This window comes from Scylla paramamosain, chromosome 44 (assembly GCF_035594125.1).
Source record: "Scylla paramamosain isolate STU-SP2022 chromosome 44, ASM3559412v1, whole genome shotgun sequence".
NCBI lineage: Eukaryota > Metazoa > Arthropoda > Malacostraca > Decapoda > Portunidae > Scylla > Scylla paramamosain.
Genome location: NC_087194.1, coordinates 904,520 through 922,317, shown reverse-complemented (window position 1 = coordinate 922,317; position 17,798 = coordinate 904,520). Strand labels below are relative to the sequence as shown.

The 17,798-nt window shown below is 41.8% G+C and overlaps 1 protein-coding gene across 7 annotated transcripts; it reads right to left on the bottom strand.

Moving 5' to 3' along the window:
* Nucleotides 1-279: 279 nt before the first annotated feature.
* On the bottom strand, nt 280-16,543 carry LOC135093880 (uncharacterized). 7 transcript variants are annotated; one of them, XM_063993502.1, is made up of 11 exons: nt 16,248-16,542; nt 13,613-13,678; nt 13,060-13,236; nt 12,047-12,221; nt 10,502-10,635; nt 3,631-4,984; nt 3,190-3,360; nt 2,457-2,586; nt 1,668-1,843; nt 921-1,097; nt 280-691 (listed from the first exon to the last, which is right to left on the bottom strand). In XM_063993502.1, the coding sequence occupies exons 4-11, from the start codon at nt 12,214-12,216 to the stop codon at nt 439-441; spliced, it is 2,565 nt and encodes an 854-aa protein (XP_063849572.1). In that variant the 5' UTR covers nt 12,217-12,221; nt 13,060-13,236; nt 13,613-13,678; nt 16,248-16,542; the 3' UTR covers nt 280-438. The 7 variants fall into 7 exon arrangements, with proteins under 7 accessions (XP_063849572.1, XP_063849569.1, XP_063849570.1 ...); XM_063993499.1 differs by having other exon boundaries at nt 13,075-13,236; nt 16,248-16,540; XM_063993500.1 differs by having other exon boundaries at nt 13,075-13,236; nt 16,280-16,540.
* Between the last annotated feature and the right edge of the window lie 1,255 nt (nt 16,544-17,798).

The window sequence follows — 17,798 nt, the reverse complement described above, 5'->3', positions numbered from 1 at the left end:
TGTACAGAAATGAAAGAGCAGGTGACAGGAGGCTTGAGTTCATCCATCACCCTCTGGAAAATATGCTCTGAACTTTCTATCAATGACAATAATGAAAGGAAAAGCCATGACTGAAAGGGTTAATATAATGACCATTACACCAACACACACACATACACACAAAGTACCAAACATAAGCACTTCTATCACTTCCCTCAACACATTCTTTTGTTCACAAGTGTCCCCATCCCAGGAAGAGAGAGAGAGTACACCACCAGGCCAAGAAATCAAACAATGAACTTCATCAGCCAATATAATTTGGAATATACAAACTACGAACTAGATATAATACTCATAACTGTATAATACACCACCATACACATCCATACTTTCCAGACAACAAACTACGCAGTCCTTATAACTTAACGTACCTTCCACTAGCTAGTCACTTCCCGGGAGTCAGCAAGCAGAAGTGGAGGAGGAGCCGAAGGGGGAGCCAAAGGAGGAGCCATAGGAGGAGCCATAGGAGGAACCATAGGAGGCATAAGAGGAGGAGGAGGAGGGTGGAATGAGCTCGTATTGATCATTAGAACCTTCCTGCAGGAGTCTCAGAAGGAGGTCCTGTGCCGGCATCTTCCTGGTGATCACGAGGCACCGTGTCTTGGTGTCCTTACCCCGAGTGGCGCTCTTCAAGTGGCACAGACGAGCAATTCTGGGGATGGACGAAATGGTTAAGACGCTGGCACTGACGGGGTTACGTGGCACTGCTGTCTCTCTTATACTGATTAAAGTGTGTGGTAGTGTGTGTGCTGTTTTGTTATTGCCAGATGTAGTGATTAAAGTGTGGAGTGATGGAGTTCTGTGGTGCTGGAAATGTTGGGTACTTTCTCCAGTGGCAAGCAAGCAAAGCAACACGGAATGACGTGCACACATTCACCCACTTGTGTATCTCCGCTCGCTGGTCCTTGGAGAAGTCGTTGGAGAATGCCAGTGCCACGTTCTTGGAGGTGCTGGCGTACTCGGAGATAATTTCCCGAACCCTCTTACGGAAGGCCGGGGTGACGGCACCCTTGTTTCCAGTGTGCCCAAGTCCCTGGCGGCCGAACACCTCACTTGGCCTGGCAGGGAAAGGAAATGGTTCAGGATCTTGTGGGATATCACAGGATTGTGTAAGAACTCTTTATTCACCTCCCTGCCTGCCTCTGAATTCCCTCCTTCCTATGACTTGAACTTTTTAAATAGGGAGGCTTCAAGACACTTATCCTCCACCCTTTTGACTTTTCCTTAGGAACTGGCACGTCAGTGGGCCTTTTCCTACACCTTTTGTTGCCCTTGATCAGTGCCCCTCTTAGTAAGAATAAATAAATAAATAAATAAATAAATAAATGCTTACAAACACAGTCATCTCAAGGCAGAGATATTGAGAAACTGACCTAAATAGTGACTAAGACTGAGAAGTTAGAGAGAGAGAGAGAGAGAGAGAGAGAGAGAGAGAGAGAGAGAGAGAGAGAGAGAGAGAGAGAGAGAGAGAGAGAGAGAGAGAGAGAGAGAGAGAGAGAGAGAGAGAGAGAGAGAATGACAAAGCTGAAAAGAGAGATTATGCATGATGAGAAAACACACACACACACACACACACACACACACACACACACACACACACACACACACACACACACACACACACCTACCTAATAGGCTCAGTAATGCCCTCTCCCTTCTTTCCAAGTCCTCCCCCAGTCCAGCCCATCTGCTTCATCATCTTATTGGCTACTGAATTGGGGTTGTCCATGAAGGAATTACGGTTAGCCAGGTCCTCTCCAAGCTGCTCCAGGGTCACACTCTCTGCTCGGATGTTCTTCTTGATCTGCCAAACACAACTCAGGTCAGATGGACATGTTGGGGTAGTGTTTGATAAGTTTGGAGCGGTCTGTGTAATTTACCTAGTTGTGGTTTAAGGGAGAGGAGTAATCTCATAGAATCCCATCTCTTTATCTATCTAGTTTGGTCTTAAAAGTGTGGGCAGTTATGGTAATCACAATGTCTTCGCTGAGTTCATTCCGTTTGTTCGCACTTCTGTGAGGAAAACTATACTTCTTGATGTCTCTTCTACAGTTAACTTTCTTCAACTTCTTACTGTGTCACTTTGTGCTGTGTGTCTAAATCTATAAAACATTCTTTGTCCACATTTTTCATACAATTTATCATTCTATACATGTCTATTAAATCTGTGTGTGTGTGTTTGTGTGTGCGTGTGTGTGTTTTCAGTTTGTTTTTTTAGGGCGGTGTTGCTTGGTGTTTGTCTAGTTAAGTTTGTTTTAGTGAAGAACTAGCCTGGTGTTTTTCTAGCTATGTTGGTCTTAGGGGCAGCTGTCCTGGTGTTTGTCTAGCCATGTTTTAGGGAGTGTGGTCCTGGTGTTGGTGGCGTTCTGTAACAGCAACCAGGAGGAAATACCAGAGACAGCACAGGAGCGTCTCACCTTGAGGGTAAAGCAGTGTTTGGGAAGCTCTGCCACAGCGTCCACCACAGCCTGCTCCCTTGCCTTCTTCCTCCCTGATGCTTTGGAGGTCACCACATCCACACCGTTAATGTTCACTGTGCATTCGTGGCTGTAAAAGCATATTCTTGTTAGTTTCTTGTCATTCATTTTCATTTATTTTTCTTTTAGTTTTTCTTTTTCTTTTTTTTTCTTTCTCTCTCTCAGTTGTTTTGTTTCCTCGGCCTCCGTTAATGACTAAAAATGTCTTAGTCCATTTATTTATTTTTTTTCCTCTATATTTTTGTTTTTCTTGTCCCTCAGTTAATGACTAAAAATGTCTGTTAGTTCATTTATTTATTTTTTTTTCCTCTATATTTTTGTTTTTCTTGTCCCTCAGTTAATTTACTAAAAACAATCCATAAGTTATTTTTTTATCATCACTTCAATCCATTTTTTTCCCTCAGTTTTTTGTTCGTTTTCCTGAATTACTAAAAATAAATAAACAAACAAAAACCACATTTGAAACCATTGCAAGTAAAAGATGAACTTATATAAAGGGCTCACTGACTAACTGACTAACTGACTGACTGACTGACTGATCGACTGACTGACTAACTAAACAAGCAACTGACTAACTAACTGACCGACTGACTGACTGACTGACCGACTGACCAACTGACCGACTGACAGACCAACCAACTGACTGACTGATCTGAAACGCAAGGCAACTCACAGATGGTCCAGCTTCTGATAGTGATAATTAACTGGCATTCTACTGAAGCAGGAGGAGGTGTTGAGGATGGCGGCTGCAGCTCCCCCATTGTCGTGATTCTCGTGCCGCACCACCACAAATCCTGCCAGAGGGTTGTCTCGGCCCACAACCTTGCACCAGTTGGCCAGGTGACTGTTGGAGTGTGCAGGTACGGCTTAGTGGTGGTGGTGGTGGTGGCAGTGAAGGTTATAAGTGTTGAAAGGTTATGAGTGAGATGGTAAGGGTTATAAAGATCACTTATTTATACAAGAAAATAATAAGAGAAAGGCAAAATGCATTAAAAAGAAAAGTAAAAAAGGAAAGACAACAAAGGATATTTCAGTAAGCCATATCAGTAACTCACTAAAACAAAAACAAACAAACAAACAAACAAAGACAAAACACAAGCATTATTCATCTTACTTGTGCTGTGGTGAGGCAGATGCTGCTGCTGTGGAGGGCTGCTGTGACTGTCCAGGCTGCGGCATGTTACCGCTGTTACTGGCGCTGAAGGACTGACCAGGCTGCATGAATCCGTGGACCTTCTCCCCGGGCTTGGCGGCGAAGGACTGAAGGGGCACTGTGTTGGCCATCTTGTTTATGTTCTCCGGTGTTGTGGCGTCGTCAGTGACACCGCCGATGAATTTAATGAACTTTTCTGTAATGGGTTTATTTTTCTCCTTATCCTTTGACTTCTTTTTCTTGGGGGCGGGTGGGGCGGTGATGAGGGTGGTGGTGCTGGTGGTGCTGGTGTCAGTGGGCAGCGGCAGCAAGGAGTTCGAGGTGCCTGCTGTCCTATACATCGCTGAGGTGGTGGGTGTGTTGAGGAGGGAGTGTGGTGCCCCGCCAAATGGAGATGCCATGGGGTTTGCCCCGCCATACAGGGACGCCGTGGAGTTTGAAGATCCACCAAACCCTGTGGCATTTGATGATCCGCCAAATGCAGGCCTGGTTGATGTCAGTGTTCCACCAGAGACGAACCCCATGGAATTTGAAGACGATCCCGTGGAATTTGACGATCCGCCGAATGTAGGCTTGGTGCTGGAGGTCAGTGTTCCACCAGAGACAAACCCCATGGAACTTGAAGATCCACCAAATGCAGGCTTAGAGTTTGGCATCAGTGTTCCACCAGAGACAAAGCCCATGGAACTTGCAGAGGATCCACCAAACGCAGGCTTAGAATTTGGTGCCAGTGTTCCACCAGACACAAAGCCCATAGAACTTGCAGATCCACCCAATGCAGGCTTAGAGTTTGGCGCCAGTGTTCCACCAGAGACGAACCCCATGGCATTTGCAGATCCACCCAATGTAGGCTTAGAATTTGGCATCAGTGTTCCACCAGAGACAAACCCCATGGCATTTGCAGATCCACCCAACGTAGGCTTAGAATTTGGCATCAGTGTTCCACCAGAGACAAACCCCATGGCATTTGCAGATCCACCCAACGTAGGCTTAGAATTTGACCCCAGTGATCCACCGGGGACAAAGGAAGGGGGGCTGGATGCCAAGGATCCACCTGTCATGCTCCCTGAGGTTGATCCGCCTGGCATGGATGAGGAGCTTGATGCCTTTGTGAATGACATCATGGGGAGCCTGGATGACAGCGGCGTGGGTGGAGGGCCAAGCAGCGACGACATGGGGCCCCGCTGTGCTGCATCCCCACACCCGAAGGCAGGGCTGGGTTCTGAGGACATGGGGGAGACGCACCCCTCCTCTTCGCTGCTCAGAGACGGGTTGAAGGAGGGAGAATCACCTAATAACGACGAGGTGCTGGTTCCTGCAATTTGGGTTTTGTTTACTTATCGTGTTCTGCTGCCCTGCCCTGGTCGCGAGTGGGTGTCACCTCACTACAGTCTTCACCATCATTGCCATCATCGTCTTTCCCCCACGCCAGGCAGGTAAAGCGTTCAGACTCAAGAAATGCGTTTTGGGGTGGAAAATGCATCTACACACATTCATACAAGCGTGCAGTTACATACAGGTACTCTCTCTCTCTCTCTCTCTTGTAGCATCTCGGCCTTCACAGCAAAGTCCCAGTAGAACAACAAGACCATCCATACACTCCTTACACTATAACTGAACCATTCCTTTCCTCACACCATCCGAGAACCATCCCCTCTCTCTTACACTGCAGAAAAACCATTCATTTTCTTGCACCATACTAGAACCATCCTCTTCCATACATCACAGTGCAACCATTTCCTCATCCCATACATTAACCTCCCTCCTTTCACCAATACTAAACCACATTTCCTGTCACACTATAGAAAAAGAAAAACAGATATAAACCTTCCTTTCTTGCACCATACAGACCCATCCTTTCTCTCACACCACAGAAAACACCACCTTTCTTGCACCACAGAGAACTAGCTGTGGGTGAGTCTACAGTTCATGTCCCCAAGCTTGCATCTGGCCTCTCACACACACACTGACACACACACCACCTCTCCAGACACCCTCACAAATAGCTAGTCTTCTCTGTCACTCTCCTCACATGACACAGGCTCTCCCCTCACCTGATATGATGAAAGAAGCCTCAAGAAGACCCATTTGTACATTTGTTGTTGTTTTCCTCTCCTGTCCCTGTTTTCCTTGTCATTTTCCTGTAGTTCTCTAAACACAGGCTCAGGTGCAGCTAAGGGTTTAAGTTATTAAGGGTGATTTGTGGTTATATTTGGTGTGTGTTTGTGAGTGCGTCTTTGGGGATTGATTAGGGTTTATCTCTTGAGTCTGAAAGCTGTTCCCTCTCCCCTGGTGTTGGAAATGTTTAGATGATGGCTATGATGAGAATATGTTAGTACTGAGTTATACTGTGTTTTGTTATGAGAAGAAAGGTGCTTTTAATTAACTACGGGGGGAGAAAGAGTGGTTATTCTTCCAGTTCTATTCTACGTACTGTTTGGTTATTGATCTTGCTGCTCGTGTTTAATTTTTCTTTCTTTTTTTCTTTTCTGTAATAAGGAAGGTGCTTTTAATCAACTATAGGGGGGAAGGTTGGTTAATCTTACCAGTTCTATTCTACATACTGTTTTGTTATTGATTTCACTGCTCTTGTGTTAAATTTTCTTCTTTCTTTTCTTTCCATGTGTATCTCCACCAGTGTCTATCTTGGCAATGCACGAACCTTCACAGTACCCTCTGCCGTCCATCTCGTCCACGCTTACTCATCTAACAGACCCCTTGCCTCTATCACCTCTTGTAGTGAGGGGCAACAAGCTATTAATCCATTTACTGCCAGCTAATCTTCTCCATCTATCAAGTAAACTCTCACCAGCTAGTCGACCCCATTTAATTCATTGCTACGAACTATTCAAGCAACAATTAGAACCATGATAGCTCGTCAGTAAATCACAGTAAGGACGCTTTTTATCACTGACGCCTTGTAAACATGCCTGTCTTTCCCTGCCTTGCCTTAAACCACCAGAGGAACAAAAGGAAACACACCACAAGGCTCACAACAAACTGACTCTACAAGTTTCTTCCTTTTTTCTTCTTCTTTCAGTGTTTTCTTTAAAGCGAGAAATTTTTTGGCTTTCTGTAAATTTTTGAATGATTAATCTTTGTTCTTCTTTCACTGTTTCCTTACAAATATGTATTGGCGACATGTAGAAGTCCCATCCAGGTGTATCAGTCCCTTGTATCTTCCTGTGACTCCCTCCTTTGCAGTCCACCCACAATTCCATCCCTCCATCTCTCTCTCCCTCTCAAATCTAACTTCCGCCAGGGCACTTAACAGACCCAGCACTTCAGGACACAACAGGACCTTGCTTAGCTGTCACTGCACTGAAAGATCTTGCCTCGCCTTTACACTGCACAGTCACCTCACTCTTTTCTGTGACGCTGAGAGGGAGATTAATGTATCAGGTCACCATAGTCACTGCAGCATGTTTCTCTCTTCTGTGTGTCTTATGTTATGTCCACGATCAGTACTGTTCAAATTTACTCCCTCAGTTTTTAAGCATATTGCACTTTTGATCAAGTTCGTTTTATTTATTTTTCTTGTGGGGATCGGATTTCAATGGTTTTCCTTGTATTTTATTTGTTATTTTCACCTCCACGTACCGACTTGCTGGTATTACTGGTTATGTGCATCTTTTCCACCTCTCTGTGTCTTGACTTCTTGCCTTCATCACTATTTTCATTACCCATTTATTTACATGTATTTTCTGTGACTCAGCACCTTGATTTGCTACCTTCCATCAATATTTCAATTACTGTTTCTGTTTATATGCATCTTTCTCACAGCTTTGTATCTTGACTGCTTTCACACACACTCACACTCACACACACAAACACACACACACACACACACACACACACACACACACACACACAAACACACACACACACACACACACACAGGCCTCTAAATATTCACCTTTCAGTACCAATGGCAGTTTATTTTTCCAGACACTACCTCTTCATTCACAAATTCCAGACAGTTCCGAGCTTTGCCATTCACCTTGTAGTTAGTGGCGGACCGGGTGAACAAGTACAGGTGAGTTTTGGTTTGCGAGTCAGTTGGGTTGGTTAAAATCTCGCGTACTCGTATACTTGAAAAACTGTACAGTGAGATTTTTTGCTCCTGTACACGTTTCCCAATATTTTCAGTGTCATTTCTCGATGCATCCATTTGTAAACAAGGATTCTAGTTATACATTGGGAGAAGTGTATAATTATTCCACACACACCTTCACAAACCTCACAAAGCAAGATTCACCTGCAGGTCCAATCACCGAAAGTAATCTATGACGAATTTCTGGTAAGAATGTAAACAGGTACAGATTTGTGGTCCGTATTCAAAAATACTGCTCTCCCACCATGACTGTCTTTCAAAGGCCACAGAAATGATTAGCAAGGTTTTCAAGAGTATTTCTCCTGTTATTAATGTTGAAATCCCATTAATCTGTCACTGGATCCATAAAAAACAAAGGCCACAGAAATGATTAGCCAGGTTTTCAAGAGTGTTTCTCCTGTTATTAATGTTGAAATCCCATTAATCTGTCATTAGAACTGAAGAAACACCCTTAAAAACCCGCGTCATTTCACCACAACTGTTTCCAAGGACACAGACATGATTAGCCAGGTTTTCAAGAGTGTTTCTCCTGTTATTAATGTTGAAATCCCATTAATCTGTCATTAGAACTGTAGAAACACCCTTAAAAACCCACGTCATTTCACCACAACTGTTTCCAAGGACACAGACATGATTAGCCAGAATGTTTCTCCTGTTATTAATGTTGAAATCCCATTAATCTGTCATTAGAACCGCAAAAACACCCTTAAAAACCCACATCACTTCAACTAGAGCCTTCTGAATGTAGTGGAGGTGAAGCGCAGTGTTTCAGAATACAAGGTTTTACGTACACCACCCTCAGCTCCACTAACACTAAAGCCAAGATCGTCACCATTCTCACTCTTCATGTTTAGGTGTCAAATTTAGGCTGGAACAAAGCATTTCTCTCGGGACTCATTGAAACACCCTGAAGCCTGGTAGATGGCGGATGGGAAGGAGATGAGGCAAAAGACATCCGATAACTCTTCAGTCAATCGTTCATCCTACTCATCCCCCAAGTACAAGGTTTCAAAAGCCTTAGTATTATGAGAAACTGAGGAACAGAAGCAGTAGGAAGGTGAAGACAAGAAGGAACAGGAGCTGGAGGAGGAGGAGGAGGAGGAGGAGGAGGAGGAGGAGGAGGAGGAGGAGATAGAAGTTCAGGTTCATGAGATGTAACAAGAGGAACAATAAAAATCTTTGTAACATTTATGAATTTAATGACCTTGACATTACTTGTACAAAAATGACTTAATTAAGATTCCTCATTATGCTTTGTACCTCCCAAAATGACACAAACATGAGGGGGGGGTTCAGGGGGGGTGTCTGGTATAGGATTTGCCAACTACTTAGGTGTGCGACTTTGAAAAAAACCATATTGAACGTATTCTCTCATCAAGTTAATGGCAGCCAGTTTCCAGCCTCACTCATTCACATAAATCCTTACCACCATCAAGAATTAAAAAACTGATTACTCTAGTGTTCTGTTACTGGGATTTACTTGTATATGATTTTTTTCACTGCAACTCATACAAAAATAAAAGATGCTATTTGTACTGCAACAGCGAATCTCCCAGCTCACTCACTCCTAAGGTCTGCAGAGCCTAAAGGTACAACAGCAACAGTCAGGCTCCCACTTATAAATAAATAGTCATATCTCGTAATTATGGATGTTTCCCTCTTGTCTTGGCCTTTCAATGACCTGTCAGTGTTAGAGGCCGCACCACAAGAATGCAAAAATGAGTAAAAATATTGAAGAGACATAACACAGCTGGAGAAAATTAAATAAAGACTAAATTTCACATTGTACCAAAGTAACATTGAGACGAAATCAAATCTTTCTCTTCCGAACACTTTAAAAATAGATGAAAACTGCTCAAACATATTAAACACTGATTAGAAGATGCTCACCCAATCAGCTCTCTCTTCCTCACACCAACTTCATGTAAACTCAAACACAAGGCATTACAAACACTAGGGGATATGAACAACAAGAGCCAGAAGCAACGAGACAGGCCACCTCAATGCCGACGCGACAAAAACACTAACATGGCAACACACTTCAGTCAGAAAGAAGCAGAAACTGGAGGAAAAGTCTCACTGTTAATTTAATTCTTTTCTCTTATCAATTTGTGATGGAAGTGTGGATGCTTCTGTGCTTTTAGAGGTTAAAGAAGTGACTGAATGTTGCCGCCATCTTGCCGAGAACAATAGTGAGAAAGGTGGGGAAACAATAGTGAAATTTTACTCACTACATCACTGTAAATTAAGCTAAGAACGGAACATAAATAAGTGAATGAGTAAACAGACGAAATGCAGTAATAAGAATCCGATTTGCCACCTTCACCGCAGTTCCAAAGAGATCAAAGATGGTGAAAAATATGAATAAATGATGGTGAAGTGAGCATCGCCACTTCACCACAACTCTAAAACACTTGTGGTAATGAAAAAAATGAAATAAAATAAACAAATAAAAAATAATAATAAATGAATAAATAATAATGATAGTAATAATAATAATAATAACACAGTAAAATATTATAAAATTAGATATATAACCATCTTGCCCTAATGCTGACCACCACCATCTCAAACAAACAAACAAACCCAATAATAATAATAACAATAAATAAAAAAGACGAAAAGAAGATGAAGAAGAAGATAGACAAAGAATAAAGGTGAGGCAGGTGGGTAGGTGATGGGTAGGTGGGTGTTACTCTCAATAAGTTTTCTTCAAACCTTTAACTTTGGCACCAGCGGCATCAGAGGCTTTCACGAATGTTCTCTGCAGCATGTTCTTCTTGTTCTCCTTGTAGTCGCAGCCCACGTCCCTTGCCAGCACCTCCACCTGGTGCATGAGGGCGTCTGGGTACCTGTAATAGTTTTTTTTTTTTTTTTTTTATGTAGGAAGGACACTGGCCAAGGGCAACAAAAATCTAATAAAAAAAAAAATGCCCACTGAAATGCCAGTCCCATAAAAGGGTCAAAGCAGTAGTAACAAATTGATGAATAAGTGTCTTGAAACCTCCCTCTTGAAGGAATTCAAGTCATAGGAAGGTGGAAATACAGAAGCAGGCAGGGAGTTCCAGAGTTTACCAGAGAAAGGGATGAATGATTGAGAATACTGGTTAACTCTTGCGTTAGAGAGGTGGACAGAATAGGGGTGAGAGAAAGAAGAAAGTCTTGTGCAGCGAGGCTGCGGGAGGAGGGGAGGCATGCAGTTAGCAAGATCAGAAGAGCAGTTAGCATGAAAATAGTGAAATAGGCACTACTTTGCATGAAGAAAAGAATAGATATAGGAATAGAATTAGAGACGCGTTAGAGAATCTAACGCCAGTATTAGAAGAATTGTGCAAGAGGTGAACAGGACATTGAATTGATAACAGCCAAGCTTAACTATAAACAGCCGGTTTGTTTTATGTCCATTCAGCTTGTTAAAAGCTTACCTCCCATTGGGTGGAGATTAAAACGTCATTCATCTTGCTTGATATTATTGGCTATGGAAATCTATGACATATGCCTAGGCACCTCTTGGACAATCCTCAAGTCACTTTTAGCATCAATAGCAGCAAGACACCAAGATAGTACAGACGCACAACCCGTGTCGCTCTGTCTTGAGTTACTCAAAGACTTAGACTCTGACCAAGACACAAGAGTCTTAATAACTTTGCAAATAATCTTAGTTGTGTGACTGAGTAGTACAGAAGTGCACTGTTGTTGACCTGTAAGACAATTTATATTTTCTCAATAAAACGCAACACACCAGACTAACTTTGATAACCCACTTGCACAAGGATGTTGTGAGTGAAGATTATCCAGAAAAATAATAGTCGTCTCCGATACCATGCTACGCCCACCGACACATAGTCGTCACAGAGGCTAGAGGCAGTGTGCACACATTCCCACGCACACAATAGCGGTAGAAGACAGCTAGATATGCAACATTGCAGCGGTGAGAGAGAGGCTGAAGACACAGTTAGAGGAGAGGAATTGATGAGACAAAACAAAAATAAAACAAATGCAAAACCAACACTTAATACTGGTTACCATGACACCGCCGCCGCCACCAGTCCAGGTAGCAAACAGCAAAGAGAGCGGGAACCTGCTGACCCTCCCCATCCCCTATACACCCAAAAACAGCAAATACAATAAATATAACAAAGAAAACAATACCGTTGCAGATATAAAAGAATAAATAAAATAGAAAATCAAATCAAATAAATAAATAAATAAATAAATAAATAAATAAACAAACAATAAAATAACAGATGTGAAAATACTAACTTGCAACCGAGGAGCTCAATGTTAACGAAGGCCTGGGCCAAACAGATGAGGCGCGCTTCGGGTATTCTCTCCTTGTGGGCCTCCATGAATTCCCGCTTCAGGGCCCAGTGCTCGTCACTCTCGTACGCAGCCCGGTACGACTCGATGTCCCAGCTGGTGTCCACGCTCATCTTGCCTGCGGAGGGGGAGAGGAATAAGTAAATAAATAGATAAATGAGTAAGTAAAATAAGAGAAATGAAATAAATTAAAATGAAATAAGAATCAGTGCAAGAAATCATGTTAATTTGTTCAACTATTACTAGAAAAGACTGATGTTAATAAATAGAATAAAATATAGTAAATAAAAATAATACAAAATCGCTTTTTGGATTGAGCTATAACTAAAATATAAAATAAATAAATGTAATATCTCCCTTTCCTATCACTGCCCACCACTTAGGCCTAGTTACAAAAATACTCAAATATTTAATCTTTTCTCGATAGGCAGATACATTTTCCAATTTTTCCAGCCCCTTTGTTCGTGGCCTTCTGGTGATGCCATACTGTTTTTCTGGCCTGTGATTCGCTGTTTTGCCGTCACTTGCTGTGTGGGCCTCGTGATTGGTCAGCGTGTCACTAAGGGGGTGGGGTGGGGTGGGGGTCCTTGAGTACTGCCTCCAGTTTGGTTAGGGTTCACGCTACCCACCCAGTACCCTGCATTACCACGTGTGCCCAAGACTGTTACTTTCCCTGGGTATTTGTGGCATAATATTGAAGCGTTATTTGTAAAGCAACGCCAATATAGCCAAAATATCATTGGGCCTTAAACAATGGCTAAATGATAAATTTTCTATATAATCAAGCAATCTAGACAACAAAGGACACCAACAGCAGTAAAATAACACGACAATAATGCCCAGCTTTACATAACACACCGAACACATGACAGCCCAACACACCGGGACGCATATTACCTCATTTCTCCCTCCTCCCGCCCTTCCTCTCTCCCCAACAACGTGCCCGCCACCCCCACCTTGCTATACTTTACCAGGGATATCAGTGGGGTGTCAAATACGGCGGCTATTTGGGTTTATTTGAGTTGTTTCACCTCAGCGCAGGGAAACTGATGCACTGCGGCGGACGAGGAGAGTCTTGATCCTGATTTTGATTGTACACAGCGTTGCAAGATTGTTTTGGCCATATTATCGTCCTACACAGGGTGAAATTATTGTACTTCTGGTAAAATTTTCGCACATATGTAATTATTCCAAATATTATGCAAAACTGCCACTTTCCAAATACAGAATTTAGGTTTTATATAATATATATATATATATATATATATATATATATATATATATATATATATATATATATATATATATATATATAGAGAGAGAGAGAGAGAGAGAGAGAGAGAGAGAGAGAGAGAGAGAGAGAGAGAGAGAGAGAGAGAGAGAGAGAGAGAGAGAGAGAGAGAGAGAGAGAGAGATTGTCATATAACCATTTTATACTCAAGATAATAAAAGACAGCAAGCGTTTAATTATTCATTATTTTTTTTTTACTTTCCCCGCTTGTCTCTAACCTTTCTTCCACTGTGCTGGTGGTGGTGGTCTTCCTGCCTTTCTCTTTTGTCCCTCTACATTTTTATCTGAAAAGAAAAAAAAAAAAATTGTATTACTGAATCAACACCAATCAACGCCTAACCTAACCTAACCTACAGTGTACCTCTCTATTTACCCTCTACCCATCCCTACAACCTCCAGTACCTCCCCCTGCTAGCACTCTAACACCACAACACCCCGTCCAGACCCAGACATCTCCCACACTTGCATCTAGTAGCTTCATATATCACAACACACACTATAACACACCTGGCACGCTTCTATTATCACAGCCCTTCCCCAAAACACCCCAGAATCTTTTATTTTACCTCAAGCACACCACTTCTACCCTCAAAGACCCAATGTTTATCTGCAACATGCCTATAACATAACCAAAACACCTCAAAAGCAACTCCAATCACACTAAAACACCTTAAAACACCTTAATCATACCCAGAACATTCCTAAACGCACAGAAAAACATCCTAAACACATCGAAAGTGCACCAAAATATCCCCAAACACACTTAAAATACTCCAAAACTCACCCAAATTGACTTAAAACGCATCCAAAACACACCGTACCAACCCAAAACACACTCAAACTCATCCACAACATCCCAAAACACACTTAAAACATCCCAAAACACTGAAAACGGCCCAAAACACACTTAACCATGACAGGAATTATAAAGACGTAAAAAAATACAATTAACTAATGTTATCAGCTGAGGTGGAGCCAGCCTTCTCCATTTGTCCGCCAATATCTGCTTCATTTCTCACTTATTGTAAGCCTAACACGTCACTAAGTGGAGCCCCATGACTAGGCTTTCATATCCGCTAGCTAGACATATCCGCCATTGCCTCATTTAGTTACGATGGAAGAATAACAGGCAAAATAGCGGCCGTTCTCTCCACCGTCAAGGGCCGCCATGATGCCTGGCTACCTCTGCCAACCTGATTCAACCTGTGGATTTCAAAATTTTTTTGGTATTTTTCTTAACTTCTTTATTCTGCTCGTATGGCATGTTTTTGTGGTTTATAAAAATAATTATTTGCTTTAGAAGTGTTTTCGTTGCTTGTGTTGAGTTGTGTTCCATTTTGTGTTGCTTTACGAAAATGTGGGGAGTTTTTTTGGCAGTATTTTGACAAACTTGTTTTTTTATTTCACGCTCTAGTTACGTCTTTTGTGTTTCTAAAAATTGCTTATGATTTTTAAAGTGTTTTTTCGTTCCTGTTGAGAGAAATAAGTGGACTTTAAAAATGGTTTATGGTCCTGTTAAAAGTTGTGTTTACAACACTTTTTATGTTATTGTCTCTCTATTTCGGCTTGTAACTAACTTTTCATTGCTTGAAAAAATAGTTTGTATGTTTTAAATTGTTTTATGTTGTTATTGAGTCAAAATAGGTGGACTTTTCAGTGGTTTTTAATCGTATTTATGTTCCAACACTTGTTTTTTACACAATTTCGGTTTTATTTTTTTACTTCTTGTTCCAGGTAACTTTTGATGGTGTAAGATGATAATTCAGATTTTTTAAAATTTTTTACGTTCCTAAAAATTCAAATGTTGTGGACTTTTCAATGATTTAAATGGGATCGAATATTTCAACAATTTTTCCATAATTAATTTGGATATTTTTTAAATACTACTCAGGCTGGAGCTGTTATAATATTGTGGAAAATTGTTAAAGTATTTGTCAAGTCAGAATATATAAGGCATTCGAGCCTAGCTCCATTTTTTCGAGGGGTCAATTTCATAATGAAATCCGTTACGGTACGTAAATTAGCCGTGACGTCACGGCCGCCATCATGGACCGGGGACCTTGATCGGCTCCGCTGTCTCCTCGATAATATTTATCGTATTTTGCAGTGTTTTCTTGGTGTTTCCAAGTGTTTCTAAACTCAGACGTGTAGATAAGAGTAGAATGAGTAAGAAAATAAGAGAAATAGAGGAGAAAGAGGAAGGGAGAAGGAATAGAGGAGGTGGTAAAACAGAAAAATGGTAAGAAAACAATATTTAGGTTAATTTTCCCTGCTGCCCTGTCTGTCTTTGTAGTATTTGTCTTCCGTGACAGTGCTTTCAGTGTATTTGGTGTGTTTAGGGAGTGTTGGAGTGTGTCTGGAGGTGTTTAGGGGGTGTTGGAGTGTGTGTTGATGGGGTTTGGTGATGTTTGAGTCAATATTTAGCGTCCCTGGTGTATTTTGGGGTGTCTTAGGCTTGTTTAGGAGTGCTTTAAGTGTGTTTTGGACTGTTTTCAATGTTTTGGGATGTTTCAAGTGTATTTTGGGATGTTATGGATGAGTTTGGGTGTGTTTTGTGTGGATACGGGTGAGTTTTGGGTGCGTTTGTGGGTATTTTAGGTCAGTCTGGGTGTGTTTTGGGGTGTTTTAATTAGTAAGAGTTTTGTGGTGGAGGCTTGGAGGGCTTGTGGCACCGTGGAATGCTGAGTCACATCAATATATTCGTAACGAGGTGCAAAAACATGAAATACGAGGCTTAACAATAAATAAACAGTAAGGTTAACCACTGACCTGACAGCCCTGTGTTGTTGTTGTGGGTGACATGTAACAACACCATCACAGTTACCGCCTATTACATCAGACTGTGCAAATTACCTGGCTGGACAAGTGGTGGGCGGGTTTCTTACCAATATTAGCCTTGGTGGCCCTGTAGGCACCTCCCGGCAGGCACCAAGCTTGAACCAGCACACGCAGGCAGCCACGGCCCCTGTCACTGTCTTGTTATGCGAAAATACGTTAAATAAAGCAACAGTTTATGGCACCCTTTGAACAGTGCCTTGGTGTCTGACGTCTGGTGCTGTGTCGTCCCACATTAAATAAAGCAACAGTTTATGGCACCCTTTGAACACACTGCCTTGCTGTCTCACGTTCTGGTACTGAGTCGTCCCTCCCAGCCTGCTCCGCACAGTACGCACCCAAACCTATCCACAAGACACTTTTACCTTTCAATAACAAGCACCAACTTTTTATATTATACTAAACTAATAGAAAATTAAATATAAATAATTATAAGCGTGTAAAAATAAATCTCAGGCCATTATAACTGTAATTGTGAAAGTATCTAGATGTTACTGATTGAAGCGCTAAATTCAAAGTGGTCCTGGCGGGGCTTGCACTGCAATGTCTCGTCCCTTGTGTGGCGTAATGTGAAATCATTGAAAAGCTTGTGTGAATTGAAGGCTTGGCTTAATACTGTGTTATATCTCAGCTTATCATTATTAAGTATTTACCATTTTACGTTAAAAAACAACAATACTTCACAGAGATATCCAAGTATAACAGAGGCTCTCATGCTGTAGGTAATGATCAACAGAGAATTACCAGCCTTTCTCTGTGTGTCAAGGAGAGCCCACCTGCATGTACTGAATATATGTTTTTAATTAGTCTTTTGTGATTAATCTTTTTAATATATCTGCGCCAATGTAAACTAGTATGTGCTTAGAAGGCTTACCAATGTGTGGGTTGTGGTGGGTTTGGTGCTACTCAAAGGGAACACGTGCTGGAGAAGTCTGGGAAGCACTGATGTACAAATAACTGAGCGTATTTCAATTCACATAAGTCTCCCATAAAAATAAAAAGCTGACCCTCGTTTTCTCTCACGAACGTAAACATTTAGGCTTGTTTTTCCTTTTTTTTTTCTCGTCGTTTCTCTCTCTCTCTCTCTCTCTCTCTCTCTCTCTCTCTCTCTCTCTCTCTCTTATTTTATTGTTGTTGTTATCATCATTATTCTTGCTCTTTTCTTTTATTTATTTTTCATTCTCTTCCTTGTTTCCTCATCTCTCTCTCTCTCTCTCTCTCTCTCTCTCTCTCTCTCTCTCTTGAAATATTCCGCCCTAGAGATATAGAACACACACACACACACGTACAGTGATGAAACGCCCTTAGGGAAACGTACGTGTGTGTGTGTGTGTGTGTGTGTGTGGTATGGAAAGATATAATTGCTTAAGTACAGCCTCTCTCTCTCTCTCTCTCTCTCTCTCTCTCTCTCTCTCTCTCTGACTTTCTACGTATTTTGCCTGTCTGTCCTCGTGTGTGTGTGTGTGTGTGTGTGTGTGTGTGTGTGTGTGTGTGTGTGTGTGTGTGTGTCTATCTATCTTTCATTTTATTCGTTCATTCATTATTTCATCTTTCATTGTATTATTTACC

What these genes read in the sequence shown, in the direction of transcription:
- LOC135093880 (XM_063993498.1), bottom strand. Translation starts at nt 16,209, where the DNA reads ATGGTGTTGTTACATGTCACCCACAACAACAACACAGGGCTGTCAG. An exon ending in ACCAGCACAGTGGAAGAAAG is followed by an intron (nt 12,222 to 13,612) that starts GTTAGAGACAAG and finishes CCCCCTCCGCAG; the next exon opens with GCAAGATGAGCGTGGACACC. An exon ending in GGCATTACTGAGCCTATTAG is followed by an intron (nt 1,098 to 1,667) that starts GTAGGTGTGTGT and finishes TTTCCCTGCCAG; the next exon opens with GCCAAGTGAGGTGTTCGGCC.